General features: G+C 43.8%; 1 protein-coding gene across 1 annotated transcript in view; it reads right to left on the minus strand.

Annotated features, from left to right (window-relative positions):
- Positions 1–558: 558 nt before the first annotated feature.
- Positions 559–25,932, minus strand: part of LOC142198016 (phospholipid-transporting ATPase IC-like) — a 44,998-nt gene continuing 19,624 nt past the window's right edge. The window contains exons 2-28 of the mRNA XM_075268811.1: positions 25,402–25,591; positions 22,892–22,989; positions 21,821–21,934; positions 19,942–20,040; positions 18,421–18,482; positions 18,019–18,091; positions 17,852–17,922; positions 16,579–16,661; positions 16,019–16,177; positions 15,788–15,876; positions 15,181–15,377; positions 14,503–14,711; positions 13,790–13,833; positions 13,263–13,419; positions 12,992–13,180; positions 12,487–12,599; positions 11,895–12,059; positions 11,701–11,812; positions 11,275–11,350; positions 10,000–10,132; positions 8,264–8,552; positions 7,927–8,150; positions 7,547–7,630; positions 7,138–7,383; positions 6,011–6,149; positions 1,994–2,124; positions 559–1,205 (exon numbers count right to left, since the gene is read on the minus strand). Coding sequence (XP_075124912.1) covers positions 978–1,205; positions 1,994–2,124; positions 6,011–6,149; positions 7,138–7,383; positions 7,547–7,630; positions 7,927–8,150; positions 8,264–8,552; positions 10,000–10,132; positions 11,275–11,350; positions 11,701–11,812; positions 11,895–12,059; positions 12,487–12,599; positions 12,992–13,180; positions 13,263–13,419; positions 13,790–13,833; positions 14,503–14,711; positions 15,181–15,377; positions 15,788–15,876; positions 16,019–16,177; positions 16,579–16,661; positions 17,852–17,922; positions 18,019–18,091; positions 18,421–18,482; positions 19,942–20,040; positions 21,821–21,934; positions 22,892–22,989; positions 25,402–25,576 — 3,759 coding nt within the window. The 5' untranslated portion in view covers positions 25,577–25,591 and the 3' untranslated portion in view covers positions 559–977. The remainder of the gene's footprint in view (positions 1,206–1,993; positions 2,125–6,010; positions 6,150–7,137; positions 7,384–7,546; positions 7,631–7,926; positions 8,151–8,263; positions 8,553–9,999; positions 10,133–11,274; positions 11,351–11,700; positions 11,813–11,894; positions 12,060–12,486; positions 12,600–12,991; positions 13,181–13,262; positions 13,420–13,789; positions 13,834–14,502; positions 14,712–15,180; positions 15,378–15,787; positions 15,877–16,018; positions 16,178–16,578; positions 16,662–17,851; positions 17,923–18,018; positions 18,092–18,420; positions 18,483–19,941; positions 20,041–21,820; positions 21,935–22,891; positions 22,990–25,401; positions 25,592–25,932) is intronic.

The following is a 25,932-nucleotide window of genomic DNA, read 5'->3' on the forward strand; positions in this document are numbered from 1 at the left end:
GTCTGGAATGGATCTGGAAGTAGACAGCGCTGTTCTCTCTGTACTGGCCAGACCTGGTACTGCAGATCAGCTACCATTCATTTGAATGGGACCTAAGCTACAGTGACTCACTTTTGCCACAGCACATTGAACAGCGCTGTCTGTTTCCTTTTCCATCCTCTGGGAGATGGGGGGCGCAGAGTTTTAGCCCCTCACAGATCTGATATTAGTCACAATCATATAATTAGTTTCTAGAAAAAAAACCCTAGAATAACATAGGTTAAACTATGCTGAAAAGATCTATATAAAAACATGGAGAATCTGCAAATAAAATTATGCCCCCGCCCACTTAAAGGGGTTATACAGGTTTAGAAAAAGTATAGTATGGTCTTATTTCAGAAATCAGAAATGTGGACAAGCTGCAATACCAGATGTAGCCATGGACAAGGGTGGCGCTGTTTCCAAGAAAAAAAATAAAAATCAAACCTTCTCATTCTTTTACTGTCAGATATTTTTAGTGGACAGCGCTTTACGTAAACCATTTATTAAAGACAAAAATAAAAACTTTTACTACAGTTTATTAACAATATTAAATAACGCGAAGGCTAAAACGTAAACAACAATTTCACAGATTTCTGTGCTCATAATAAAAAGTGTCCCCTGCGTGAGACATACAAAGCTAGTCTGGTCCACCTATGTGCATTGTAAGAGTGGTCGGATGGCCAGCAGTCCTTCTACGCCCCCTACAGGAGAAAACTTGTATTTCCTTAGGTCAGTGACTGACTCCTAAACGTCCAAGTTGGTCAATTTAATGTAGAAAAATGGACACTGAAAAGTACAAATTGTTCTTGATATACAGAGTTCACGAAGCCAAAAGTCTCCTGGTTATACAGTCAGTAATAAAAAAAAACAAAAAAAATTGTCCTGAGCGAGAGGAACGTTGTATAAAAATATATATATACAAAATTTCCAAGTGTAAGAGTCCATAGACCGCCATATCACATGGTCGCCGACTGGGCATTTCCAGCTGCATTCATAGGAAAGACGCCATCGAGAGCCGCTCGTTTTTTAGGTATACTGCGTCCTGTGGCGATAAGGTCGGCATATCCTCGCTGGTGAGAGAAGGCGTAGGCCGAGCGCCGACCGGATGCGCCGCGTCTCATGGTGCTGACTCGCGGCCTCCATTGAGCTTCTTCTATTTTCAACTTCTTGCGATTCTTTTGGATCTAAAATGAAAAAAAAAATACAAATATATATCTCAATTCAAATTGTAATACCCTACTGAACGCCCTAGAACTTTGGACAGGTCACTTTCTTCCACAATAATCAACAAACTACTCTGCCGCTGTCGTCATCGTATCCATTACTTGGTGGAACAAGGGTGTTCCATTCACTTCATGGCACTCGCCTGTCATTTATTGGCTTATTAGGTCACTGCATGCTGCAAAGTCAAGACACTCTTCTGCTGTGGTTGTTATCATGTCCCGATGGTTACAGGGTATCCCCAATCTATTCACTATATGGCTCTGATCCCTTCCAGTCTTATCTTGCTTTCCATTATCACGTAAATGGACTGGTTACTTCCTCCTGCAAGATCAGCAAAGCCATCTCCTTCTGCTGCCATTGTCCGAGTGATCCTAATGACTATGGTAAATTCTGTTCCTACCTTATTAACTTGCCATATAATATGCAGCCCTGTCCTTGACAACATTATCAGGATTGGACAAGGTCACTGCTTGCAAACAAAAGCAGCACACTCCTACCCTGCTGCTGCCATTATACCCATGAACTGCTTTGCCAAGTCTCTTCCCACTTTGTATCAATGCCCTGTGACAAACAATCCGATCCCAGTCCTTACTAGAACAATAACATGGATAGGTCACTGCCTCCTGCAAAATCAGGACACTCTTACCCTGCTATTTCATCATTCCTATTTCCAAGGTTGTATTGTAGTATCTTATACATCCAACTGTATATACAGTAAGAGGTTTCTAGGCAAGGTCGCTATACTTACTTTATCACTTTCTGAAGGCCACATGATCTTGCTTAAGAACCTTAGTGCAACAACAGGAAGCAGACATATTGCCACCGTAAGGATTATGGTCAGCCACAGATACGGCTGCCGGAGCGCATTTGGGGCTGCTCCTGTAATGCAAGAACACAAGTCAATCAATGCACAGTATAAAATACTACAGCACCCACCTATCTGCCAGTACATGGGGAGAAGCCAAAATTCAGGAAAATGAAGGGTCTTAGAATCTTCTGTAAATTTGTATTACAATTGGATCTCAGAGATAAGGTGACACATTGGGACGGATAGGATGCAAACTATGGAACTTCTATTTTGGTGGCTCCAATTCTCAATGGGAAAAACATTGTTTGATTCAGGGGACCCCAATCTATCTGCAGTACTGGGGTGATAGGTTAGTATTACCAGACCCAGCATATCTATCTGCAGGGCTGAGGTATTATGTTGGTTCTGGCAACACTAACCTATCTACAGTCCTATGAAAAAGTTTGGGCACCCCTATTAATCTTAATCATTTTTAGTTCTAAATATTTTGGTATTTGCAACAGCCATTTCAGTTTGATATATCTAATAACTGATGGACACAGTAATATTTCAGGATTGAAATGAGGTTTATTGTACTAACAGAAAATGCGCAATATGCATTAAACCAAAATTTGACCGGTGCAAAAGTATGGGCACCTCAACAGAAAAGTGACATTAATATTTAGTACATCCTCCTTTTGCAAAGATAACAGCCTCTAGTCGCTTCCTGTAGCTTTTAATCAGTTCCTGGATCCTGGATAAAGGTATTTTGGACAAACAATTCAAGTTCAGTTAAGTTAGATGGTCGCCGAGCATGGACAGCCCGCTTCAAATCATCCCACAGATGTTCAATGATATTCAGGTCTGGGGACTGGGATGGCCATTCCAGAACATTGTAATTGTTCCTCTGCATGAATGCCTGAGGATTTGGAGCGGTGTTTTGGATCATTGTCTTGCTGAAATATCCATCCCCGGCGTAACTTCAACTTCGTCACTGATTCTTGAACATTATTCTCAAGAATCTGCTGATACTGAGTGGAATCCATGCGACTCTCAACTTTAACAAGATTCCCGATGCCGGCATTGGCCACACAGCCCCAAAGCATGATGGAACCTCCACCAAATTTTACAGTGGGTAGCATGTGTTTTTCTTGGAATGCTGTTTCTTTTTGGACGCCATGCATAACGCCTTTTTTTATAACCAAACAACTCAATCTTTGTTTCCAAAATGAAGCTGCCTTGTCCAAATGTGCTTTTTCATACCTCAGGCAACTCTATTTGTGGCGTACGTGCAGAAACGGCTTCTTTCTCATCACTCTCCCATACAGCTTCTCCTTGTGCAAAGTGCGCTGTATAGTTGACCGATGCACAGTGACACCATCTGCAGCAAGATGATGCTGCAGCTCTTTGGAGGTGGTCTGTGGATTGTCCTTGACTGTTCTCACCATTCTTCTTCTCTGCCTTTCTGATATTTTTCTTGGCCTGCCACTTCTGGGCTTAACAAGAACTGTCCCTGTGGTCTTCCATTTCCTTACTATGTTCCTCACAGTGGAAACTGACAGGTTAAATCTCTGAGACAACGTTTTGTATCCTTCCCCTGAACAACTATGTTGAACAATCTTTGTTTTCAGATCATTTGAGAGCGGGCTGTCCATGTTCGGCGACCATCAAACTTAACTGAACTTGAATTGTTTTGTAGAAAGAAATGGTCCAAAATACCTTCATCCAGGATCCAGGAACTGATTAAAAGCTACAGGAAGCGACTAGAGGCTGTTATCGTTGCAAAAGGAGGATGTACTAAATATTAATGTCACTTTTCTGTTGAGGTGCCCATATTTTTGCACCGGTCAAATTTTGGTTTAATGCATATTGCGCATTTTCTGTTAGTACAATAAACCTCATTTCAATCCTGAAATATTACTGTGTCCATCAGTTATTAGATATATCAAACTGAAATGGCTGTTGCAAACACCAAAATATTTAGAACTAAAAATGATTAAGATTAATAGGGGTGCCCAAACTTTTTCATAGGACTGTATCTGCAGGGCTGGGTGATATACTGGGGTCTGGTGACACTAACCTATCTATCTGCAGGGCTGGGGTGATATGCTGGGTCTGGTGACAGTAACCTATCTATCTGCAGGGCTGGGTGATATGCTGGCTCTGGTGACACTAACCTATCTATCTGCAGGGCTGGGGCGATATGCTGGTTCTGGTGACACTAACCTATCTATCTGCAGGGCTGGGGTGATATGCTGGTTCTGGTGACACTAACCTATCTATCTGCAGGGCTGGGGTGATATGCTGGTTATGGTGGCACTAACCTATCTATCTGCAGGGCTGGGTTGATATGCCGATTCTGGTGGCACTAACCTATCTATCTGCAGGGATGGGATGATATGCTGGGTCTGGTGACACTAACCTATCTATCTGCAGGGATGGGATGATATTCTGGTTCTGGTGACACTAACCTATCTATCTGCAGGGCTGGGGTGATATGCTGGATCTGGTGACACTAACCTATCTATCTGCAGGGCTGGGGTGATATGCTGGGTCTGGTGACACTAACCTATCTATCTGCAGGGATGGGATGATATTCTGGTTCTGGTGACACTAAGCTATCTATCTGCAGGGCTGGGATGATATGCTGGTTCTGGTGACACTAACCTATCTATCTGCAGGGCTGGGGTGATATGCTGGTTCTGGTGACACTAACCTATCTATCTGCAGGCTGGATTGATATACTGGTTCTGGTGACACTAACCTATCTATCTGCGGGGCTGAGGTGATATACTGGGTTTGGTGACACTAACCTATGTATCTGCAGGGCTGGGGTGATATGCTGGTTCTGGTGACACTAACCTATCTATCTGTAGGGCTGGAGTGATATGCTGGTTCTGGTAACACTAACCTATGTATCTGTAGGGCTGGAGTGATATGCTGGTTCTGGTAACACTAACCTATGTATCTGCAGGGCTGGGGTGATATGCTGGTTCTGGTAACACTAACCTATCTATCTGCAGGGCTGGGGTGATATGCTGGTTCTGGTGACACTAACCTATCTATCTGCAGGGCTGGGGTGATATGCTGGTTCTGGTGACACTAACCTATCTATCTGCAGGGCTGGGGTGATATGCTGGTTCTGGTAACACTAACCTATCTATCTGCAGGGCTGGGGTGATATGCTGGTTCTGGTGACAGTTATCGCTGCTTCATTAGAGGGAGCCCTCTACATACTGATTCTATATAGTCCATAAGCTCCCTCTTGTGGTGGCTTCATGAAACTAGAATTCTCTAATTTGTCAAGTCAAATATACAGACCTATTAAATCAGCAAAAAATTTGTAACCAATTTCATAATGATGACATAGTAAATCCACTGGGGTCATCCTAAATTTCAGGGGCAATAATTTCTACATCTGTCCATGGTAAGAGTTTTAATGGAGGCGCTATGGATATAATATGGACTGTTACCCCTTCTATGCCCATAAAACCCTGGCAGTGGGACCTAGAGGAACCTATGAGTTATATCTGAGAATCGATTTCTAAGTGTCTATTCCAACTATAGGAGGGGGTGCAGAGTCTCCTTCTAGAGACCACATTGTATGTGTACAGAGACTTATAGGCCATGTATGCTCCCGTGGGAATTTTTGGAAACCATATGCATATTAGTTCTCCTTGTTTGAAGAAGGAACGATGTGGCTCTACCGCCACCTATTGGAAGGTAGCAGCCCTAAAATTTATTTTCTGACTTGTCTTGTAACATAACCTTGAGTAATGGGTAGGGTTGAGCGATCGGGATCGGAAAAGATTGGATCCCGATAGGCGATCGAGCAAATTTCACGATCGTGATCGGCTGGAAAATTATCGGAAATCGGATTTTAAAATCGGTCCTGAAATCTCAAGATCGGCTCAACCCCAGTAATGAGCAGAGCAGACAAGATATATAACCATGCATTATACGGTCTGGGGACGTTACCTGTGAATATAAATTTAGATGGGAAGAGAACATGGATCCCAGCACTATGCAAGTCAAACATGATTCCAAAGTAGATGGCAATGCTTCCGAACACGGAGAAGGCGTTCACAAAGGTCCAGTACGAGGTGTCCAGACCAATCTATAAAATTCCAATATTCACATTTACAACTTTTGTCCATATTTACTGCACTCTACATTCGGGTTACTGTACTTGCAGCACTTACAACAGAAGCATAACTTGTAACTCCCGGGCCCCAGTGGGAAATTTGGAAGAGGCCTATTACCTAGTATGTGCCAGTTAGAATAGGGTCATCCTATGTGAAGAAGGGGCCATCCTGTCCAGCCCATCCAGCAAACAACCCAACCGTCCAGCCAACATACCAAACAACCATCCAGCCAACCCACCAAACAATCCAACCGTCCAGCCAACCCACCAAACAATCCAACCGTCCAGCCAACCCACCAAACAATCCAACCGTCTAGCCAACATACCAAACAACCGTCCAGCCAACCCACCAAACAACCCAACCGTCCAGCCAACATACCAAACAACCCAACCGTCCAGCCAACATACCAAACAACCCAACCGTCCAGCCAACATACCAAACAACCATCCAGCCAACCCACCAAACAATCCAACCGTCCAGCCAACCCACCAAACAATCCAACCGTCCAGCCAACCCACCAAACAACCCAACCGTCCAGCCAACCCACCAAACAACCCAACCGTCCAGCCAACCCACCAAACCCAACCGTCCAGCCAACCCACCAAACAACCCAACCGTCCAGCCAACCCACCAAACAATCCAACCGTCTAGCCAACATACCAAACAACCGTCCAGCCAACCCACCAAACAACCCAACCGTCCAGCCAACATACCAAACAACCCAACCGTCCAGCCAACATACCAAACAACCATCCAGCCAACCCACCAAACAATCCAACCGTCCAGCCAACCCACCAAACAATCCAACCGTCCAGCCAACCCACCAAACAATCCAACCGTCCAGCCAACATACCAAACAACCCAACCATCCAGTCAACATACCAATCAATCTAACCGTCCAGCCAACATACTAAACATCACAACAATCCATCTTTATTAGTTGTAGTCAACTTTACTTACCTGAAAATTGACAGTAATGATAAGTGCGGTCGCTGTTGTGACAGCAAAAGACTGGTAATCTGATGGCGCTTCACCATCCTGCCCCATGGTTAACAAGAACGCTCCATAAGGGATGAAGAAGATGATGAGAGAGGTGACCACTCCATGGAAGAGACTCAAGAAGAACTTCTTGTAGTTGAACAAGAGATCTTTTTGGCCAGGGATATACAAGCGTGGAAATCGCAGGCTCAGCTTGTCACTGACATCCTGGAAGGAGGAGACATGAAGCTTCAAAACTAGAGAAACACAGGGGCCGGCGTCCGGGAATCAGAGGATGTCTGGAACGTTTAGTGCCAGATAACACCTACTATTTCCCTACTACAGATACAGTAGATCATAGCAGATCCCGGTATAAACCTCTGTGACTTACCTGATCCAACAGGCCAACAAGAAGAACAGGAAGGCTGCTATACAGGACGTTGTAAAGTGCAATAAACCAGTCTTCATACACAGTCTGTAAGAACAGAGCAATGATCAGACGACAAGCATGTGTTATATCATTGGAACTGATCTGCTTGAATTGGCCCTTAATGAGCAGGAACCAATACCATTAGGGGTGTATGAGTCCCCCCTATTCTCTAGCAAGTCCATCAGCAGAATACAGCATATGACATGATCAGTGACCACAGCCAAGATCTCACAGAAGATGGCGACCATGTTTTGTGTTTTTTTTTTATTCATTATATCCCCTTTAACACTGACAATCCCTTTAAATAACACTAAAAGATAAGGATACAGTGTTTAACTTACTTGAGCAGAAAATCCATTGAAGAAGGAGTACCAGAAATGAACCAATGTAAACGCAAAATTTTTGTAAAAGAAAAAGCTTAGGAACTTGCACATGCGGATGTACGACCAGCGGCCATGGACCAGGATGAGTCTCTGGAGGTATCTGAACTGAGCGAAGGAGTAGTCACTGGACATCACGGCCTGCATTCCCTCCTGTCCACTTATACCAACCCCTATGTGGGCAGCTGGGAGACACAAAAATAGCAAATGTGGATTAGGATGGGAACGTCACATGGGCTACATATCCTGACGGGTCTCTCCCGATCACTGGAGGTCGGGGTTACTGGACACATCTTACTTTTTATCATATTGACATCATTAGCACCGTCCCCAATAGCCAAGGTGACGGCCTTCTTGTACTTCTTCACCAGTTCGACCACCATGGCTTTTTGCTTTGGGGTAACTCTACAGCAGATGACAGAACTGCACTCGCAGGCCAGGTCCACAAAGTTCTTCTGTCGCTGTTCCTTTAAGATGTAGGTCTTCCTTTTTTCTTCCAAATCTTTTTGTTTTTCCTCGGCAGTTCTGGGGAATTTCAGCTTCAGTCGTTTCTTCCTCTTTTTCTTCTTTTCAAGAAGAATTTCATTCTGTTTTTGGAGACAGTCATGTTATATTGACATCTGCACAAAGCTTTGGGGTGACTGGTTCTCATTAAGGAGACCCACCGTATGCCCCATGGTATGAAGATTAGCTTTCTTCCTATTGGTACCCTGTAAGTCAATGTCCAAATTTGTAACAAGCCTTGCAAGATGACTAGGGAGATTAGCCAAGTCGGACACCCATATGTAGACCTAGATCCCGAATCATATTGTAAGGCTTAGTAAGAGATGGACATTGACTTCTACGGCAGCGTCCTCTGGACTGCCATGTTTTTGGGAGCTTTACCAGTAGGAGTCAACACTAGGGTTGAGCGATCGTGTTCGGAAAAGATCGGATTCCGATCGGCGATCGAGAAAATTTCACAATCGCCATCGGAATTCCAAACACGATCTTTTCATGTGGGATCGAGATTGGTGATCTTTTCCCACAATGCTTTGCTTAGCCTTCACACTGAGTATACGCTGTATACTCAGTGTGAAGGCTCCGCTGCAGTTCCATAGGAATGAATGGAAGCAGCCGGCACACAGCCTTAACCCCCTGCGCGCCGGCTGCCTCCATTCATTGGAATGGGAGGCTAAACTAAACATCTCTAGCAGCTACTTACCTCTAGAGATGGCTGCTCCGGTGCCCTCCTTCTTCTCGCCTCGCTGCCCCGCCTCCCAGGTTAGTGTTTAAAGCGCTAGGTAGGCAGGGCTTGTGGCTTAGTAGAATGTGGGCAGGTACAGGGCGGGGAGACGTGACGTCTCCCCTCCCAGTACCCGCCTACACTCTCCTAACCTGCCAGGGAGGGGGCAGGGAGCAGCGTGGAGCAGCAGCGAAGCAAAGAAGAAGGAAGTCACCGGGCACCGGAGCAGCCATCTCTGGAGGTAAGTGGACACCAGGGGGGACTAAGTAGCCAGAGGATTAAAAAAAAAATCCTCTGGCTACTTAGTGATTCACTACACAGCGTGGATTTTAACAATTGTTAGATTCCATGCTGTATAGTGAATAGGATTGCTTTTAAAATCCGATCTCCGATTAATTAAAAAATCCCATTGACTTGCATTGGGATCGAGATCGGATTCGAATGAAAAATGATCGGAAATCGGATTTTAAAATCGATCCTGAAAAGTCAAGATCGGCTCAACCCTAGTCAACACAACTAAGTCTCCTTAATAAATATCCCAGTATCCATCCTCAAACCTGTATGAAAGGCATCTTAGTCAGCCAATACTTTACTGTGCACCAACAAGGAGCACGTTTTTTGAAAGTCTCCAGATCGATTTCCAGCTTAACACCCCATATTATGATGCAGGGTTTGTCAAAGGGTTAATCAACTTCTAGGATAGAAACTTCTTCTGAGGCCCCTCTGCTTCTATGTATGGCCCTCTCTATAACCATCAGGTGTCGGATTTAAGCCTTTGCATATAGAAATCGTTAAATTAGTTCACGTACCAGCCACGAACCGGTTATAATAAGAGAACATTTCGCATCATTATGGAAGAAAGGCTCAGGGTTAGCACCAGAGTTTCCAGCGTGGCCACCGTTCCGGTTCTTCTGATTTTCCATCCTTGTCTGTAGCAGAGCACTAGGGAGAGAGATGGAGGAGAGATATTGGTTGTGAGATATCAGAATGTGGACAAGAGTATAATACATGGGTGTGGGTCTTCACAGACAGATCTCCAACATCAGGACACTGAAGTCAAACCCTTTTGGCATTGCTCAGATTTTTATGACGGAAAATCTAGTATCATGAATGGTGTTTTCTTATAAACATAACCAGATTTGCATTTGTAGACAATTCAAATGTTAAAAATTTAGCAAATATAAATAATGAAACATTTTGTAGTTTTAAAAAAATTTACAAAAAATTTCAGTGGTGAAGTCTTTAGCTTTGATCAGTTGCCAATGTTTAAAACCAGAAATGCAGGAACTTTCTACGATCTGGGGCTTGTCAGTAGCCCAGCCATGATGTCCTTATTGTGGTCAGGTTATCTTCTCATAGTGTCCTCATGATAACCAGCCACGATGTCGTTATTGTGTCCGGGATATCTTCTCATACATGTAGTGTCCCCTCCTGATAACTAGCCAAGATGTCCTTATTGTATCCGGGTTATCTTCTCATACATGTAGTGTCCTCTTGATAACCAGCCATGATGTCCTTATTGTGGTCAGGTTATCTTCTCATAGTGTCCTCCTGATAACCAGCCATGATGTCCTTATTGTGGTCGGGTTATATTCTCATAGTGTCCTCCTGATAACCAGCCATGATGCCCTTATTGTGGTCAGGTTATCTTCTCATACAATGTAGTATACTCCTGATAACCAGATATTGATGTCCTTCTTGTGGTCAGGTTATCTTCTCATACATGTTGTGTCCTCCTGATACCCAGCCATGATGTCCTTCTTGTGGTCAGGTAATCTTCTCATACATGTAGAGTTCCTGCCTGGTAACCTGTCCACAAGAAGGACTTCATGGCTGGGTTTCTGACAAATCCAGGATCATAGAAGGTTCCTCCATTCATGGTCGTGTCTACTGGCCATTGATCAAGAATTAAGACTACCACCACTACTAAGATGGTTCGAAAAAAATTTAAATTTTTAATTATTTATAGTTGCTAAATTTTAAACTTTTGATTTTTATCTACAAGTTTTAAAATAGTTCTGCTCATTTTTACTTGATTACTCATTAAAAAACAGAAAATTTTACATTTCAATGCGGTCACTTACTTTATGTCCTCTCCATAGTAGATCTTTGTCTCATCTGTTAAAAGCTCACAGGCAAAGCCAATGTTTTCTGCCGTTTCTGGGGAGAAAAAAAACAATGCATAACTATACACATAAACAAAAAAAAAAAGATGTAAATTTGAGGACCCCTTAATCCCTCTTATCTAGAATAGTGTCTCTCAATTTGGTCATCCATGCAATACCACTTTTTCCCTGTAGTGGCCACTGCAGATTAATTATATTGCCAGCTGCAGCTTCTCTTGCCAATGGAAATTGATCGTCAGAGGTTTCTTCAGTCACAGCCATTGCCAACAGTGGGTCAATTTGGAGTTGCCTTCATGTGGTCAAGCTTTTACCATAAGTTGGCAAGAGAGGAGGCAGTAACAAAATAAAGTCTGCATAAGAGTTACATAAATATCCATTACTTACCTTTTTTATCCCCTGTAAGCACCCAAATCTTTATATCTGCTTTGGCAAGTTTAGAGATTGTATATGGCACACCATCCTGCAACTTGTCTTCAATAGCGGTGGCGCCTATTAGCTGATAGAATAAGACAAGCGGTCAGCAAATATAGAAAAACATAAAAGAATACAGAATATGCCCATGTCCTTGGAGAACCTACCACTAGGTTAGTCTCGATCTCTTCGTACACCTGATCCAGAGCCTCGTCCCGATTGGTCATGGACACACTGGCTTCCTGGTACTTTTTATTCCATTTCTCAAACTCTTCCTCACTGATGTCCTTGTAACATAGGCACAGGGTCCTCAGTGTCTCGTTGGCAAATACCTGGAGGTAATATATAGTACAAAATGTCATTAACATCCCGTTAATCTCCGTGAGCTCTGTCATGCCTCAGTTATCCTCCGGAGGCGCTGCAGGATAATGTAACACTTCTCACCGGCTTCACCAGCAGCTACCATAAAGCACACACATACTGTACTACTGCTCTGTCTATACAGGATGTGTCCCTTTATTATGGCCCGGAGGTAAATGACTACAATTTTACTAAATATGCTTGAACTAGACCTTATTGTGAAAAATGACAACATTTAGTACATTTTGGCGCCTAATGTTGTATACATAACAGAATAGTGCGACACTCCATAACACAGGGGGCAATGAGTCCAGAGGACAATTGGATCCTCCTCCATAGACAAGTCTTCTATCTCTAGGTCTTATATACTCCGTATCAGATTCTTTATGTAGAACTCACATCCAGCGCCTCCTGGGTGGCATCTTTAATGGGGTTATCTGGATGTAGACGTTCATATATAACCGTATCGGCCCCTTTACAGTACAGTCTGATGTTTCCGTTTGGCTCCCGCACTATAAAGATAAGAAAGAAGTAATTGTGAATAGAATGAAATCTAACAAAAGTGATGGTGGGTGAAACAAGCTAATTCTAAGGCCATACTTGACCTAGGGGTTCCATGCTGGTTCCGACCCTAGGTTACATGATTGGAACCAGCACCTGTCCGCTGGGTCACACTAACCTTCTCCCTCCTCTCCCATTTTACAGGTGCTGGTGGAGCGACCCAGGAGTGAGGTGCTGGATCTGGGCTCAGAACTAGCCTGGAACCCCCTGGTCCAACATGAAGATACCCCCAGAAAACGTGAGTTACATAAACTATGGCTATGCAGGGGATCTGTACGGTGTATCAGATCCTCTGTCCACTATATGGATCCATCTACACACAAACTCAACGTGCAAAACCTACCTATAATAGACATGCGTTTCCGGTCACTATTAAAATCCAGAATCCCCAGAACTTCATAGGTGACTTCCTTCTCCAGTTCACTAATAGTGATCGTACTCTGGGTTCTGGATAGAAAAACAAAGCCGAAATTCCTGGCAGCCGTTACCAACGCGCCTTCATCTGGTGATGCCGCCTGGTAGATTATTTCACCTAAAACCAAGTAGGAAGAACTCAGTGAAACCGAAGAACCGTCCGATAACCATATAGATCCCATAGGAGGAGCGGAACGTACCGTCTGTCTTCTCCACCATGACTGTATGGCACAAGGCGAGAAGCTTGAAAAACAGGCGGACGTCGGGATCTTTTCCTGACCGGATTTGGTCAATCAGATAATGGTCACAGAATGTAAACTTTGGGTCGGCCAAATGGTTCCAGCCAAAGTCTACCTGCTGAAGGTCGAAGTGAGAGGAGAAATAATAGGTGGTCGACGATCTTGCCATGTGTAAGTGACTTCCTATATACTCGCACTGCCATATATACTTACAAAGGTTTTATCTGGGATTAGAAAAGCATGGATGCTTTCGTTCAAAAACAGCGCCACACCTGTCCACAGGTGGTAGGTGGTATTGCAGCTCGATAAAGCAAATCTTTAATACCAGACATGACCCATGGACAGATGCGATGTAATTTCTAGATAAAGAAGCAGCCATGTTTTTGTAGTCCTGGACACCCATTTCAGGCTGGGAGGTGCCTAATATTTTTGTAACAGAGTGACTAATAGGATGACACCTGGTATAGCAGACGCTCAGGATGACTTACCTCACTATACATAGACTTGTTTGCGGCTTCTTGTCTTTGTTCACCTAAAACCAGTTATACAAGATTAATATCCATGATCGTATTGGAGCAGATTGCCAGTTATTATATAAGGAGAGAGGAGGAGAGAGCAGCAGTTATTATGAAACTCGGGTTACTGCGGAACGAAATATTAGAATCATAGCTACTAAATAGGAGGACAAAGAAGTCAATGAAAAGCCATAGACTTCTGTTGCCTTTTGTGATCAGATGTCATGCCGGAGAAAGTAGGTTCACACTAGCGCTTGGGTTTCCGTTCTTTGGGTCCGTTCCATTCTATGGTGTTAGCTGTGATAGACCGGTGGTTGGAGCCCACCAGACTGCACAGTTGACACTCCCAGAGATAAGGCAGCGCCTCCTACTGGATCCACGACACATCTGATCTAAACCACTCCATTCTAGACTGAACCACGCCGCTACATCTAAACTTCAACGACTTAGCTAGAGGTGGAAGAGGTCAGGAACAATATCAGACTGGCCCACCAGAATATCGGAGGATCCTCCAGGCTGTGACACAATGGTCCAGCAGGACTCCCAAATCTGAAGGGTACTATGGTCTATTTCCTACCGATTCTTAGAGAGTGGCCTCCAAGATTATCTTAATCTGGTGAGCCCATTTAATATGGAGATATTTATAGATGGGGAACAGATCGAATCTGTAGTCATTAAGTACGCACCATAGGTTTCTTCGTTGATTGTGCATTTCTTGAAGGTCATGATGTTCTGGGTCAAAGTCCCAGTTTTGTCGGAGAAGATGTACTGGATTTGTCCCAGTTGCTCATTCAGGGTGGTGGTCCTGGCTTTGGCCGGTGTGTCCTTCTCACAATGGTACATCTGGAGATCCCAGTTGATAAAGTAACTCTGTCCCAAGCGAATCACCTCCACACTGGAAAAGTGAGAGAACATCTATTATCCGATAGGCAACATGGCCGTCTTTACGTCTATCCTAGATCACTTTGAGGACTGCAGTTGAAAGGGCAAGTCAACATGTTTGCAAGCAGAGCTATTGACTATTTGGGGCTACACAGGTTCCTCAATAATAACACTGCAGTTGACACAAACCAGAAGGGGTTAGGAGGACAGAATCTTTCAGTAGTGCAGCCTCAGGCTTTGGGTTTGTACCAGAGTAGTAATAGTAAACTATAGTTTCAAATACCTCGCTCCCATAGGAATGCATGGAAGCGGCCGAACACCAAGGGGTTCACCAACACATGCATTCCTATGGAGCGAGGTATTTGAACCCACTCTAGTCTGTAACAAGTGATCAGATTTTTGTGTGCACGAAAGATCAGCAAAAATTTTACAAATCATCATTAAGTTATCAATGTCCAGTTCTATAGGACAGGCTAGCGCACCTCACATAGAGAGAAATGGGCACCATGGTGTTCAGAACAATGATGTAACCCCAGAAGGCCAGGAAACCTCGATAGGACGGCGTGTAGTTATTCCCATCGTACAGATACCATGACACATTCGCTTGACCTAGTTTCGCGTCCCAGAACGTCTGTCCGATAGCGAGGCCGGCAGATGCCAGGACCAGGAGGACAAATATCTAATGGGGGAAAAAATCATCACGTTATGTTATTTAGACAAAAATAAATAAATAAATTACACAGACAGAAGTGTATAAATAATGTAATGTAATAAAAAATAAAATAAAACCACCACTAGAGAGCAGACTGAATAAGAACCGCATTCAAAACAACCTGTATAGCTCAGTCTTTAGTGAGCTCCCTCTAGTGGAGGCTAGCATACACATTTACCGCATGTCTACATAATCACTGGTCAAATGTAAACCATTTCCCATGTTTATTTTTTTTAAAAAAATTTTTACATAAAAATTACAAATAATAAATTACAAAAATTCAGTAATGTAAAGTCATTTATAGGTGGTCCCTAACAGTACAGAAAATAAAAATATTACAATTACAGTTATGGCTGCTGAAAGGGGTTAAAACTTACCGTGTACACCATGTAATTCATGAGATAGTCAATTTTTGTTCTTTTTAGTCTGGTTTTTCCACTATTCCTCATAATTTTTGTGTCCGCACCTTTAAAAAAATAAATAAAAAATTTACAACTATTATAACTGCTTAAAAATCTTAGATTGTTATTCATTTATTTTTTCAAGCCTAATATTAAATCAAACAATTTTTTGGGATTTTTATTGAGTGAACTAGATACAAATTTTACCTGCAAAAAGCACGAGGCCGTGGCAGTACATGGTGTTGCGAATGGTACAGCCCCTGAGGAGGATTTTATCGACATCCAAGGGGTACGTCATTCCTCGCCAGCAAAGTGTCCCGACAAACTTGTCCAGGCGATTATTGGGCTCCTCGCATACAACCAACCCTGGTGAGCATGAGAAAAGGATCATAGCGGCACGCCGACCAGTAAGGATGAAGGATGAATCTATTGGCTCAGTATTCATTCTAGTCTAAACCCATTAGTATCCTAGACCACCAGGGATAATGTTATTATAAACCCTTTTCCTGCCCTAGACCACCAGGCAGGTTACAATTAATCCCCTTGCTGCACCAGACCCATAACCAATTTTACTACCAAGAATGTTACCATTACACCCTATACTACCCTAGACCACCAGGGATGTTATCACTAACCATGTCCATTGTAAAGACAATTATTCGATTTAAAAAAAGATTAATACTGGCAAAGGGCGTCTTAATAGATAATATAGTATTTTACATCAGGTATTGCCTAACCCATATCCAAAGCCAAAGATCAAAACTCACCATCAAAAGCGGTCAGTGCCCCCTCCTCCTGCAGGAGCTTGTCCGTCACCTCCAGGGACATTTTAAACTTCAAGTTTGTCTCTCTGAAAAATAAAATAAAAAAAGAATCTATTTATATGATACATTATCTGCATACCTCCCAACTTTTCAAAGAACTGAAAGAGGGACAAAGTGCGCGGTGCGCGTAGTGCACCGCGGCAGATTTAGCCCTGCCCACTTTTATGCTGACTCCGCCCATTCTCATTCATTTTTCATGTGCCCCCACACAGTATAATCCTCCTACAGTCACCCGTAAATTATATGTTCCCCCTCCATTTCTCCCCGTTTCATGTCCCCCATCTCTGCCCCCAGAATCATGTCCCCCCATCTCTGCCCCCAGAATCATGTCCCCCCCATCTCTGCCCCCAGAATCATTTCCCCCCATCTCTGCCCCCAGAATCATTTCCCCCCCATCTCTGCCCCCAGAATCATTTCCCCCCCATCTCTGCCCCCAGATTCATGTCCCCCCATCTCTGCCCCCAGATTCATGTCCTCTCCATCTCTGCCCCCAGATTCATGTCCCCCCATCTCTGCCCCCAGATTCATGTCCTCTCCATCTCTGCCCCCAGATTCATGTCCTCTCCATCTCTGCCCCCAGATTCATGTCCCCCCATCTCTGCCCCCAGATTAATGTCCCCCCATCTCTGCCCCCAGATTCATGCCGCCCCCCCATCTCTGCCCCCAGATTCATGCCCCCCCCTTCATCTGCCCCCAGTTTCATGGACCCCCTTCATTATGTACCACCTCAATGTTTAACACAAAAAAACACTTATACTCACCTTTTCCTCGCTCCCCCGCCGCTCTCTCCGCAGTTTCACTCACAGAGTTGTAAGCGCGATGTGACGTCATCACATCGCGCTTACACAGCCACTAGTTGGAGTGCCGCGGCAAAGCAAGGAGCTGAGCTGTGACAGCTCCTTGCTTTAGTCACGTATCTGAGTTGAAATTGGGACATACCTCCCGCCAACGGGACTGTGGGACAGGACACCAAAATTGTGAATGTCCCACGGAAATCGGGACGGTTAGGAGGTATGTATCTGGAGAATCTTTCTCTACCCCGACTCCATGCTTTATACTGCAGGTATATTTCTTCATGGGTGACTTTCCAATCTAATCTACAGGCTTACAAATATAATTGTGAAATTTAGAAGGCCTCTAGGTATATTTGAGCCCGTACTAGGACCACCACCTACTACATAGAACCCAACTAACCTAGGTGTAAAGCCAGGCTTACCCATCAAGCTCGGCCGTTTCTACATAACACAGACTGTTTGGATCGGAGCTGGACAGTAGTAGCACGTCAGCCTGGAAATAGAAAAAAAATGTGTCTAATAAATAAAAATCATCATTTTTTTAAGAAAACGACAGTAATAAATTTTCCTCCGCCGTCCCGACACTGACCGGGATAAACTCATTCTTGTTAATTCGGATGACGTCCCCAACACGGATATTTTTCCATTTAGTTTTCTTAAACCTGAATCAAAAGCAAAGATTTAAACAGGATTTATTAAAAGAAATAATTATTCTTAAAGACATTTTTTTTAATACATAATACTCATCAAACCTATTAAGGAATAAGTTATTAAGGGGAGGGGGGTCCTCTATTCGGGATTGTCATCTTTAGACCAGAATAGAACGGTCTCTCATACTGGAGGACCCCGGATGTCCATACCTTATACAGACAACCCAATGAGTTCAATAGAAATTATGTAATACTTTATTTCTCCTGGGGTGGCGCTGCAAGGAAACTTGTTGTCTCTAACAAAAAGGTTTTAATTGGTTTCTATTATAAAATTGCTTTACCTTCCATCTTCTATAACTTCACTGGGTCGGTTGTTGATCTCATTGTCCATTTTATGACGCGCCTTTGGAAGTAAACAGAGATTTTAGATTATAAGATTAGAACATTTACTTTTTTTTTTTCTCAGGTCTTGAAGCAGACACCGGACCGAACATCAACGTAATTTGCCGTGAAGACCGGCGGCGGAGGGATGTACAAAGTAGCCTTTCATTCTGGGACTCAAGGTAAGTATATGCAAAATTTCACACATATCCGTTCAGTAGTTTAGGTGTGATTAGGGAACAAACATCCAAACATCTAAAATATCCAAACATACATACTTTAATATTAGTAGGATGTGAAAGTTTGTGTGTTTGGATGTTTGTTCCTCAATCACGCTTACTCCGCTCCATGTATTGCCCTAAAATTTCACACACACATAGAATGATGCCCGGAATAGATGATGGGCTACTAACCATCCCCGTGGGTGGCCAGGCGTCACCACCTCGAGCACCGAAGTTTGGTCAGGAGTAAGTTTGAGGACCTGAGATGACGTCATCACAGGCCCTTGAAGCGCACGCCGATTGGTGCGCGCTATGCTGTGGGAGGATGCAGCCGGCACAGCGCGGAGTGAAGAAGGTGGTGCCTCATGTGCTCGATCTCCGTTGCCATGCTGCATGAGCTTGGCCGCACTCGGAAACTGCAGGGGCGTAGACTGTCCCAGCCGCTAACAAGATGCTGGACATGAGGCCTCCATCTGCGGGACACCACACGTGGAGCGGAAGAGCCGGCTCTGTATGAGTATACCGGGAAAGTGCAGGGTATGGTGGGGCCATAGGGGTGAGGGGTTTTTTTTTTGGGGGGGGGGCACGTGTGGCGGCTTTGGGGAGAAGGATTAGGGGGGACAGTGCGGTGCCCAGGGCTTTGGGGGCCCAACCAGGGAGGGGGGGGGGGGCGCGCGCAAGACCACTTTTGGTGGGCCAGGGTTACTACAGTGCCGCGCGGGATGGGTCCCGTGGGGGAGGAGTTCACAGTGTGCCGTGCGAGAGCAGTTGGCGCAAAAGAGGGGTTTGGGCCTCAGCAGGGGTCCACAGGTGCCGCCGCATCGTCCCCAACAACGACCCGTGGATGAAGTCGCGGGTAAATGCTAGTAAGACCATAAGAAAAGACCCTGAAAAATTTCTTAGGAGACTCCTCCATAAGAGAAAGATAGAATTAGCACTAATTTGCATATCACTTTTCCCAGGAAGCATTGCTAAGCCTATAAGACGTCTTACCGCCTTGTATATATGGATTGTTATGGTTTGCTAATAACATGATGGACTTTTAAGAAAGCGCTAGATGGTTGCTGTGGCTGGACGGATTTATAAACCTCCTTATGCCAACATGTTGGTCTCCACAAGAAGAAACAGAACCCCGTTCCCTATACACTCTCAAACAAGGCAAATATCTGACTTGCCTGATGCCACCACAAGGGGGCGATCTGTAATGGTCTACTAGTAACACCCCACCTTGGCACAATATCTTATAAATAAGTTACTTACAATGTCGTCCACCAGATCTTTAATGGCAGTGATGCCCAGCACAAGCAGCAGAGGGATCAAGGTCGTTGACCACGACACTGTGGAGATTTGGGGAATAGTCTGTAGGAAACAGTAGAAGATCACATATTTTAGGAATATGGCACCGACTAACCCAATGTGTTTGTAGAAAAGCTAGACAATATGGCTGCACCTCCAGCTCCCATGGATGTGATTACTCAGCTTTCCAAGAACCCTGCCTGGGTACGATATATAGATGAGATATTGCTAGGATACAGCTTCATGATGGGTTTATAGCAGTCACAGATCATGTACTACAATGGGTTCAGTGATGATACGGTTCTGGTGCTGAACTACATCATGGTGGTAGCCTGCTAGCACTACCATGGTCAGATTGAATTTACATTACTGTGAGATCTGACTCACTGTCTGCAGTGAGCGCCCTCTAGTGGTGAATTTAGGCAGGTAAAATAATATCATGCAAACCCAGGTAAAAGGAAGCTGGGGATTTGGATCAGTCTTAAAAAAAAATGGAGTTCCATCTAATATAGAAATATAAATAGTGGATGAATTATTAAAGGGCTTGTCCTGATCTGAAGCATTGATGACCTGTCCTGATCAGCTGATTTAGGCGTTCAGTTCTCAGGACTCTCCACAAGTTAACAGGTACAGCACCATACATATCCTAGTGGTCATGCTTGGTATTGTAGCTCATCCCTTCACTTATATGGGACAGCTGATTGGCAGAGATCCTGGATGTCAGGACCAATGATCACATGTTAATAACCTATCCTAAGGAGAGCTCATCAAAATATACGCACCAGATAACCTCCCCACGGGCCGTAAACGCAGTGCTAAAGCGCTGTAGGAAGAACCGCTGTGTGAACGCATTGCGGTTCTTCCCGCAGCGCTTGGAAGAGAAAGTTCACAGAATTTTCCTCTGCGGACTTTCTCTTACCATTATATCCACGGGAAAGACACCGGCATTTCCGTAGATATAATTGACATGCAACGTTTTTGGAAATCGCAGCATGTCCGCGCTGCGGTTTCTTCCGCAAAGTGGGATTGGCATTCTCTTGAATCCCATCCACTTTGCAGATACTGTATAACGCCGCCATTTTTCGGCCCGTGGGGCCCCGGCCTAAGATTGGACTTTAATTTTAACGCAACGTTCACATCTGCATCAGAGTCCATCTGAAATCGCGCACAAAGAAGTCCTACAATGTCAGTGACAAAACATCAAATAGCCAAAAGATCCTTCATAGTCAGAGTCCCTTGAGACCAATTTTTGTTTAATCCGTCGGGCGACGGATCAGAACAACGGATAAAATGACATAAAGGTGAACATATCCTAGGATCTTTTTGTCCCCCATGTGCCCAAAACTGAAATCTTCTCCCAGGAAAAAATAATTTCTCCCATAGGGTTTATTACAGGGCAAGAAAAAAAAAAAAAAACGCCATGTTACGGTTTTGCCAAATTTCAGGACAAGGGTGCACCATTTGAAGAGACTCATAGTAGGAAGGTATTGGCCACGGAATGCCACGGCTCGTGGATTTGCTTTTCATGTGAACCAACAGGACAAGACTTGAGTCCCAACAAAAGATGGCAGCTGTTTGAAGTGTCAGCAACAGGAAAGGCAGCAAATTTTACGTGATTTCCTAATGTCCCATCACCCATCAGGAATGTACAGTCGCCTCCACCCAGTTATATTGTATTCTAATGAGGCTGATGATTCTGGCGCCAGTGCACGGAGTGTTATTTTCAGGTTGTGTTCACACTATATGGATGACAAGTTCCTGATACGTCACATTCTACAGCGCACGATGAGTTGTGTAAAAATAAATTCCAGAGTCAGGAGGTGTGACGTAAAGCCATCATTACCTGGAGGATGAGGAGGACTAGGAAGTAAGCGTTGGCCGCCCTCTTGAATTGCTCAAACAGGTTCAGTGGCAGGAAAGTGAGTGGGTTATACTTGTAGGTCTTTATGGCATTTCCCTGCAAAAAAAAAAAAAAAAATTGCTCAAGAAAAACTCAGGCGAGATGACTGCCCCATAATCATGTGCAGAAAATGGAATACAATAAAGAAAGAATCTAGAAAAATCTGAAAAAAAAAAAGTTTATCTACCTGATTTTAAGGGGATATCGTCACTCCATAGGGAGAGAACCACCATTTAGGTGTGTGGAGTCTTATTAAGCCATGAGCGCTCCACTGTGCAAAGGAACATGGGAAGAATATGCAAATCTGACTTCCATGATGTAATTAGGATGCCAGTGCCTCAAGTATGCACACCAATAGAGGGCACTCCCTGAGGATGTGCAAGTCTGTCTTCCATGATGTAATTAGGAAGACAGAGTCTCAGTCAAGCAAACCAATAGAGGGCGCTCCCTTTAACATCATGCCGACCTTCTCAGAGGCCTTTGTTTGCAATGATGTGGGATTTTACCAGGTACAGTCTCTCAGCCAAGGACAGCTGTTTCGATGTACTTGCATCTCATCAGCTTGGCGCAGAGAGGAATGATCTGGCAGAGGTGAGAGGCTAAGACAGGGTTGGGGGGATATCATCCCTCCATAGGGAGAGAACCACCATTTAGGTGTGTGGAGTCTTATTAAGCCATGAGCGCTCCACTGTGCAAGGGAACATGGGAAGAATATGCAAATCTGTCTTCCATGATTTTAATGAACACACAAACAAAACAAAAATTGGAAAATTAAGACTTCACACAAAATATTTTAACATAAAAACAGCATTTAAACAATAGGTCAACTAATTCCCTTAAAGTATGACGCCTGAGGCGAGGGCTTCATCTTGCCTCAAGTATAGTGAAAATCTAAATTTGCAGAAATTACATGATCCGCCATACAATGAATGCGCAGTTACATAAATGAGAGAGGGACCTTGTTATCCCAGCTATCAATCCCAGTAAAGATGTTCTGCAGTGACCAGTACGTACCGAGTACTTGCTCTTCTTAAAACAGAGGAAAGATTTTTTCTTGAACTCAGGTTGATTGTAAAAATTGCGGTCATTGGCTTTTACTTGCCAGTTACATTCTGAGACAAAAAAGCAAAATGAGTCATTGGAAGTGGAACTATAATAGTGTACAGGACATCAATACTGTATATGGTGGAATAGATGACAACAGGGGAGAATAGATTGCAGTCAGACAGACAGAATACCTAACCCCACCCACAGAGATCTGGGCAAATTGTGGGCTTTATATATCTTATGAATGGGCACCGAAATATTGGACGGTATAAAAGGATATAAAGGGTGTAGTCTGCAGGAGTAATACTGCCAACCGAGACCGTAAACTGCAGCAAGTCTGACGTGTATCTACCACGTGTGGACAATACTGCACGTAGTGCCAACCATAATAGCAAATAAATATCACATTGTTAACAAGTATTTTCTTAATTTACAAAGCTAATAAAATGGCGCTGTTCTTGTATTACTCATGTACTAGCTCTTCACCGGGATTAGAAATTATTAATGTAATACCAGGTTGGCCAATAAATCTGTAGTCCGGGCATCAGGAGCCCAGAAGACCATTTACTGATCCTGAGTTACATCCTGTATTATACTCCAGAGCTGCGCTCACTAGTCTGCTGGTGCAGTCACTGTGTACATACATTACATTACTTATCCTGTACTGATCCTGAACCCAGACTTTAAAAAAAATAATAAAATAAAAAAATGTAGATTATGAGCCCCATATAGGGATCACAATGTACTTTTTTTTTTTCCTACCAGTATGTCTTTGTAGAATGGGAGGAAATACACACAAACACGGGGAGAACATACAAACTCCTTGCAGATGTAGTTGTTATTATTATAATTATTATTTTTTATTTTTATATCACCATTAATCCCATGGTGCTGTACATTATTATATTAATTCCATGGTGCTTTACATTATTATATTAATTCCATGGTGCTTTACATTATTATATTAATTCCATTGTGCTTTACATTATTATATTAATTCCATGGTGCTGTACATTATTATATTAATTCCATGGTGCTTTACATTTGGGGGTTACATACAGTACACAGAATATACAGGTAGATATAATACTAACAATGACGGACTGGCACAGTGGGGTAGAGGGCCCTGCCCGTGAGGGCTTACAGTCTATGAGGGAAGGGGGAGAGACAGAAGGAGAGGGGGAGACTGTACAGATGGGGGTGCAGTGATAGTGTTATTGGAGGTTGTAGGCCTTCCTGAATAGGGGAGTCTTCAGGGCCTTCTTGAAGCCTGTGATTGTGGAGGTCAGTCTTATGTGTCGTGGTAAGGAGTTCCAGAGTATGGGGGTAGTTCCTGGCGGGATTCAAACCCAGGACTCCAGCGCTGCAGTTCCAACCACTGAGCCACCCCTCCCCTGAACCCAGCTTTAACCCAGTAGTATTCATGGTGTTCACCATTGGTGAGGAGCTACCCCAGATGTGACAACCCTCCCTTTATACAATATCCCCCTCCTCACATTTGGACATCTCTAAGCTCATTGACCTAGAACTAGTCAGATCGCCCCCACTACACAGTCTGTTATCAGGGTGCGGTGCATCGTCTTATTTAAGGTACAGACCTGGGCAATGTGACAGTGTAAAGCTGGTAGTAATGTGAATAATTCAGCACGGGGCTGTCAGCGTGCAGGTTACAGATAAAAGCTGGCACGTGTAAGCCCGTGTATCCCATAACTCACCAGACAATCAGACACCATCAGCAACCAACAAGCTCCACGTTAGTCAGCAACATCTAATACACAGTGACAAACATGGGCCGGCTGTGCAAACTAAGCAATTCCAAGTTGTTACTTAAAGGGGGTGTCCATTTTGGACAAGCTCAGTCAGCAGCAGTAAAGATCCTATGATCCATTAACCACTTCAGTACCGGGCTATATCCCTGGTTCGGGCCCGGGATTTGACTTGAACCTGGGGCCAGAGATTGAACCCTATGATAGTGAATAGCTAACAAACTATGCACCTAATTATACAATATTAAACATTGTATAACTAAAAATAGTGATTTATTTTATTTTATTTTTATTTTACAGGACCCAAAATTGGTCCTGACGACAGCCCAGCCTACAAGGGACCCCCGATGATAAATGCACCTAGATAGTACTGAAGTCTCCTTTAGAAAGAACCAACTAGAACGTTTTCAGTGCAGCACCACCACAGGTAAGATGAAGTATTACACAAGATCCATTACAATGTATGGGTTGTCTATGTGATACACGGAAAGGCCAAGTCCTCCAAAGTGGGAGATGCTCTTTGTAGGCGCTCTCTAGTGAATTGGAGAATGCGGAGTGAATTCAGATTCAGTTATAATGGTATCCTTATTGAAAGATGTGGACTAGATGACATCATCAGGAGCAGAAAGGACATCATAGAAAAAAAAATGCACCCAATTGAACAGGCATTAGTCACATAGTGGGGTGGGCTAGTATTTGATGGGCACTTACCTTTCGGGACCTGCTCTCGGCTCAATTCGGCTTGCTTGTTGATTATGTTCTGCTTTGGTTCGGGCGAGTCCGGCGACTCCAGTTCATCATCCGTCTCGTCGTCACTATAGGGAACTTCATCGTCATTTGGCATCTGTGAGTCCTCCTCAAAGGTTGTATCGTAATCTGTGTCCATGACGTCTGGGGGTATCTGAAAATAATAGAAGGTAAAATTTAGGCATAGCTGCCAACAGTCTTGGGAAAGGGGAGGGAAGAGAATATGGTCAACTGCAAAAGGGGGGAAGCGTTTGGGTAAAATTACCCTCAACGGTCTTGGAAAATTGGTATTGTCAGCTAGGTGGGTGGTTTGTAAATGTTCGTGGATGGATAGTAATGTGAGCTAGGCCAGGGATAAAAGTGACCCAGGATTCTGTAGGCAATTCTGTTTAGATGGGGTGCCAAGGGTGCACCCATGACAAGTAATAAAAAATTCCCACCACCCAAGTTCTACTCCATCAAACACCATTGTAAACCCATTTTTTTTTTTTATAG

Source organism: Leptodactylus fuscus, chromosome 1, assembly GCF_031893055.1.
Source record: "Leptodactylus fuscus isolate aLepFus1 chromosome 1, aLepFus1.hap2, whole genome shotgun sequence".
NCBI lineage: Eukaryota > Metazoa > Chordata > Amphibia > Anura > Leptodactylidae > Leptodactylus > Leptodactylus fuscus.